The sequence below is a fragment of the Limulus polyphemus genome, unplaced genomic scaffold, assembly GCF_000517525.1.
Source record: "Limulus polyphemus unplaced genomic scaffold, Limulus_polyphemus-2.1.2 Scaffold1305, whole genome shotgun sequence".
Classification (NCBI taxonomy): domain Eukaryota; kingdom Metazoa; phylum Arthropoda; class Merostomata; order Xiphosura; family Limulidae; genus Limulus; species Limulus polyphemus.
Genome location: NW_013666915.1, coordinates 87977 through 94526, shown reverse-complemented (window position 1 = coordinate 94526; position 6550 = coordinate 87977). Strand labels below are relative to the sequence as shown.

The 6550-nt window shown below is 33.8% G+C and overlaps 1 protein-coding gene across 1 annotated transcript in view; it reads left to right on the top strand.

The window, feature by feature from the left end:
* Positions 1-6550, top strand: part of LOC106463027 — a 94118-nt gene that overhangs the window by 83352 nt on the left and 4216 nt on the right. Inside the window, exon 5 of the mRNA XM_022390437.1 lies at positions 4510-4747. Coding sequence (XP_022246145.1) covers positions 4510-4747 — 238 coding nt within the window. The remainder of the gene's footprint in view (positions 1-4509; positions 4748-6550) is intronic.

The window sequence follows — 6550 nt, the reverse complement described above, 5'->3', positions numbered from 1 at the left end:
ACAAGCTAAAGTAATGCACTATCAATCTTATTATATACTGCTAACATACCAGAGTTCATTACGTCGGACAAGCTAAAGTTCGACGTAATGAACTCTGGTATGTTAGCAGTATATAATAAGATTGACAGTGCAGACAAGCTAAAGTACGACGTATTGAACTCTTGTATGTTAGAGATGTATGAGGTCCTGTTGCCGAAAGTTCAGGGAGTTATAAACAATGGTGAACGAAACATCTAAAGAGTATGAAAGAAGGTTACATGAGTTGTTAGTTAAATAGATTGAAGGACCTAACTGTACTGATGTAGATCTGATGTTGCAAGAGCAAATTTGCATTAAACTACTAATGCAGTTAGTACTATCGCTAAAAGAGAGGAAGCCAGAAAACGCACGCGAGACAGTGACGTTGGCGAGATGAATATGTAGTGACGAGTTCGAAAGTATGTGAAAAAGAAGCTAATAGAACTACTTACCACAAACAGATGGAACTGGATCAGCGCTCACCGAAAACTATAAGCATAAACTTTTCGCAGATGGATTTTTTTTAATAAGGAAACAAATCCAAATCCCTGTAAAAATGTTTTATATGTGATCAAGTTAGGTTAAATTCTTTAGGCAGAATGAGAAGCAGAAGCCAACGAAACGGAGACCAGTACGGAAGAAAATAAGTCCCGCAAAATTAGCGAAGTTATCGAGATTGTGAATCGCTGTGATTTATAACGTGTATTATAAAAGTTGTTAAGTTTAAAGTAACGAGAAACGTACTGACTGTGGAATTACTGTGCACTAAAAATTTGTATCGAGAAAGAATAAACTGGTTTAATCAAGAAAGATATTGTATTGCTGAAGTTCCTCGGAAAGAATTTCTACCGGAAATTAACAAACAAGCAGACACGTAACACTATGAATTATATTCGAAATCGTTACAATCACAGAAATACATTTTCTTTCGTATTTAACCAATTAGGAAAAAATAGACGGAGCGAAAAGCGTTCTTAATTTTACTTTTGCAATATAAAGAAAGAGCTGTAGGTAGAATATCAGTTAAGTGAAAATCAACATTTATAAATATTTTACAAACGAGCACACGAGACTTTAGAATCTAAATCTTTTAGTGGGAGCTAACTGGCTGTGTTATGGTCAATTTTTTAACCTCCGGTAGACAAATACTACTTAGATACTGAATTACAACAATAATGCTTATTGCAAAAGTCGATGAATCTGTTATATATTCTTCACGAAAATAAATCTACGAGAAGAAAATATTTCAGTAATTATAACATTTATAGCGTATATCAGCGACTGCAGAAAACCAGAGGAAATTAATTACTTGACACACTAACATACCCTTACTTGACACTGACACACTAACGTACCTTTACTTGACACTGACACACTAACGTACCTTTACTTGACGCACTAACGTACCTTTACTTGAAACACTAACGTACCTTTACTTGACACACTAAAGTACCTGCGGGCTCCTAAACTCAAGAAATAAATAGATTCTATCATACATTTATTTATTTAATACTAGTGACCTAAACCAAACAGCAGTGTTCACTACAATTCTTAGGCAACCAAACAGTGAGGGTGACTTACAATTAAATGTACTCAAAGCTGAAAGTACAGACAATGTTAAGCACGCTAATCGAAGGCCACGCCCAGTCCACCATACATATAATCTTATATCTTTAAGTTATGTTCTTTTCTAATGTAATGTTTCACTTTACACCTTGGCCACGTATGTATTTATAAGTACCATAGTCAAATAATAAAGATCTCCGCTCCAAATATGTAAGCAGTAATAATGATGCTAGCTTTACCATACCAAAAATGATAGCATAAATATAATAGTGTAATTTTAACATGTTTCTTTTCAAACGTGTTTCATATAAGATGTTGCTGCTATCCGATTCATCATATCAAGGATGCGAACATTTCTTACATAATAATAGGCTTACATAATTAGTAATGTTTGAATGAGTCATGTAGACAATGCTGGAAAGAAGAGAACTACTTTCATTTGCGGAAAGGAGAAAAAAGAACAGTTTTATAACGCAAAAATTGTCTTTATCAAGCTATATGAAATGGGTAAAATACAACCCATCGAATGTATTCAAGCGAACCAAAAAAAAGCTACTTTTTAAAAACCGCAAGCGGTAAATTCCAAAAGCATTCCATTCTAAATAAGAGTTCAAATTTATAATAAGGTATTGTTGCATATCTGCTTGTTTGTTAATTTCCACTAGAAATTCTTTCCGAAGAACTTCAGTGATACAAGTCCTTTCTTGATTAAACCAGTTTATTCTTTCTCGATACAACTTTTTTGTAATACACAGAATTTCCATGGTCACTTTAAACTTAATAACCTTTATAACACAAGCTATAAATCACAGTGATTCACACACTTTACTTACGGTACCTACCTATATCTTCAATCTATCTGCCCCCGCTGCGTTTTTCTTGTCAGGCTTATATATTAAAAAAGAGAGCAACTCGATCAGACAAGAGTTGCCAGGCAAATTCATGATGCTTCGAGAAACTCCAGCGCGCATGCTCCCAGGGTCACAGACTTCCGCTGTCGTAATAATACAAAGAAAAGCTTTGTATAGACGTGTCTGTAAAAGTTATATGTACGTTGAAATAAACCATTGTTCTCAATTATGTAAAATTATAAGTTAATAAATGGTTATGAAAACTCTAATAAAATTAAGTATGTTTGTCATACTTGAATATTAGTGTTAAAATATAATAGGCCTAACACTAATGTGTTATGACAAGTATAATTAATTATAATCATGCTCGTTAGGTAACAGATATTGATGTAATACCTGTAAATTAGTTTATGTGATTACATAAATGTAGTGTGAATAAGAATATACATTGATGTAGTACGTGCATGTTAAGGTACTTATGAGAATGGTTTTATATGTTTACGGTTAAATGAGGTAATTTGATATACTGTTTCGTCTCTGGTCTTTTGTTAATTTCCCCTTAAAAATTCTTTCAGAAGAACTTCAGCGATACAAGTCCTTTTTTAAATAAAACTAGTTTATTCTTTCTCAATACAACTTTGCAATACACTTAATTTCCACAGTCACTTTAACTTAACACACGCTATAATTCACAACGATTCACGCACTTCACTTACGACTTGACTCTATTACCTGTCTCCCTATCTCTCTGTTTGCTATCCAATTAATTGTCTAGGTTTAATTGTCGCGCTTATATACAAGAATAGATGACGTCTAGAATGAACTCGCCTCTTCAGGAACCTTCTGGATACTTATCATGTGTTACCAGGATCACGTGAATTCCTCTGTCGTAACACTGCCCCTTCCTTAGTATTGTTCGTCCCGAACAACAGCCACTTATATTAAACCAATACATAATTAAAAATAACTTAATTAAATGTACAGAATTTCTCTACGAGTGCAAGACACACACTAGCTTGAAACAGAATCGTAAATTACCCGAACCTCACCATAACTACTGTTCGCTTAACTCCGATGGATTTTCTCGACAGGCTTATGTACTAACAAAGAGGCTTTTCAAACATTCGCGGAGTTCCCCGATTATTCGAGAAATTCACCACGCATGCTTCCAGCGTCACATGACTTTCGATTTCGTAACACTATCGTTGGTTCATGTAATCTGGCAAATTCAATGAGATGCTAGCACTTGTTACGGGAATAAAGTGAAAACTTGTGAAGGCTGGGTACGTTTTAGATAGTGATAGATCTTGATAATCGAAAAATAGTTGTTGTAAAAATTCAAACACGAGATGGCCGAACAAGTGAAAATGTGTTCCAATAAGAAAAAATATGTCATAAAAGAGAATGAATAAGGTTTGTGTTTATGTTTGAATAATTTTAACGATTCCCTAAGTTTCTATTGTCGATTTTCTAGGCTTTTCCTTCTGTAATATAATCTGGTAGCGCGATGCATCAGCTCTGTAATAACTGCTCGTACGAAATAAATAAGGTTATAATCTCTTTAATGAAATTTAGATAAATCAATAAATTTCGTACAATAAGTTTATAGAGTGTTTGTTTATCACAGGAAAAATATTTAAAACAATTATGTTGTTACAAGCCTGATATTCTGATATCGTTGATTAATTGTTTTCATCTGTTTCTTACTCTTTCAATCAATGTCCGGCTGTTGTTACATGCCTGATATTATGATGTCGTTGATAAATTGTTTTCATCTGTTTCTTACTCTATCAATCAATGTCCGGCTGTTGTTACGTGCCTGATATTTTGATGTCGTTGATAAATTGTTTTCATCTGTTTCTTACTCCATCAATCAATGTCGGGCTGTTGTTGCATGCTTGATATTCTGATATCGTTGCTGAATTTTTCATCTGTTTCTTACTCTATTATTCAATGTCCGGCTGTTGTTGCATGCCTGATATTATGATGTCGTTGATAATTGTTTTCATCTGTTTCTTACTCTCTCAATCAACGTGCGGATATACTATATAAGTATATCAATTTATTAATTCAGGTTGGACCAGAGTATGAAACGGTCTATTCAACCATCCTGCACGATGATGGCCTAGAAGTATCCTGTTTAAGTCTTCGATTGCTAATAACACACGATCATTTCAGCGCTGGAAACATGAGACTTAAGTGCGAGGCGAGTATCCCACGTGTACGATATACGATGAGTGATGAAACGCTTGTTTTCACGGATCAGCTTCAACACATGTCAGGGCTCCAGATTCGAGAGGATTTGATTAAAGGTAGGTAGTGGCAGTATCCTCCTCTCCAAATTCAAGAGTAAATGTACGTAGCTATTCCGCTCTAGATTGTGGAATTAGATTAAACAAAAGTTTTAGTAATGGATTGATGTATAAGAAAAGTTTCGAAATGGGATTGGAATCAAAAGTTTCAACCTCAACATCACATTATGTATAGTGAACTAAATTACAGGTCATAGTTCCTAAGGCTTAGGTATAACTATCCATAAGCTTGATCTACTGATTAGAGGAAGTGCAGACATCCACCACCACAACTATAGATATGTCGGGCTCTTTCAACTCTGATTGGTGTACTCAGCGGCATCATGTCTTGAATTTTGGGCCCTTAGCCCTGCAACCCGGCACGTTAAACTAAGGCCTCGTCTAACCAAAAAAAAAATTCATAGAAAAACATAGGAACTGATACATATCTTATTTTTTTCAAAGAATATTCGTAAACTACATGCATAAAACACCGATCTCCGTCTGACACATGTTGTCGCGGGGAAGTAGCTGAACCAATTCCAAGGAAATTTGGAATAAGAAATCGGATGGACCCCAGAGATCGAGTTTAAATCAATAAGCAGCCTGACGAACGGTTAGCATTTGTCACCCATTTAAATTATATCCTCGAATTAGGTGCAAAATACGAGTTACTGTGCTGCAGCTCACAACAGTAGAAAGATGTGACCCCCATTTATGGCATTTTTACTTTTCAAATCCGGCGTTTCAGGGTAACTTTGCTAGTTAATAATTCTGAAAACTAACAATAAAAATTCAAGACAAAGCGTGGGTAAATATAAATAGCGTTTTTGGTATTCATACTGAGAACTAAGGAAATTATTTTAAACAACTAAATAGCCACATACATGAAGAGGTCAATAAACGTTAAACTTAATCAAACGATCATAATAAAAACTACAGCCACCAATACCTGGTCATCTGTCAGGGGAATTACTTTTAGTAAAACTTAATCACCATCTGAGCTAGCTAGTGGAAGGGCATCGTTACTTGCGTAACAGGATTCCAGATTTCGGAAAAAAGAAAAGAAAGGTTCTTGTTACTTACTAATTAAAAGGTGTTAGCGAAGACCTGAAGAATACAAAATAACGATACGAAGACTTAGGTGTAGAGATACTAAGATTACGGGTATAACGGTAGTTGATATTTTGAGAGCTTATAAAAGGTGTTTAAAACAAGAAAACTGAGATAGTTAGTATCTGTTCATTAATTGGTTTACAACTTTCTCAAGTATGACTAAACATCACAAATTGTAAAACATTTACAATCATGAAAATTACTACCATTAATATATAATTTAATAACTATATATATGATAAACTTTTAGTGTATATATATATATATATATATGATATCTTTTAGTATATATATATATATATATATATATGATAAACTTTTATTGTATATATATATATATATCTTATCAATGTCATTTAATGGACTTTTGTTTTCGCAGAATACCTGACGTTTATTTGTTGAATAATAATTTTGTTCCTACTGACTTCACGTCTAAAAAGTTTAGTTTATAACTAAAACATAGACTATAATAATGAACTTAGATTATAAACACTAGAGAAATATTTTAGTACGTGCATATACTTAATACCCAATACCGGTATTTACTGGATTTTTATGAAAATAAAATTTCGGATCCTATTGATGAATAGATGGTATCCAGTCTAACACTCAAAATGACATCGCAACAAGGTTTAACTATAAGGTTTAGTTACACTATGCACTTCAGACGTTTATAACACATTTCAGTTTGTGGATTTCATGAAAACG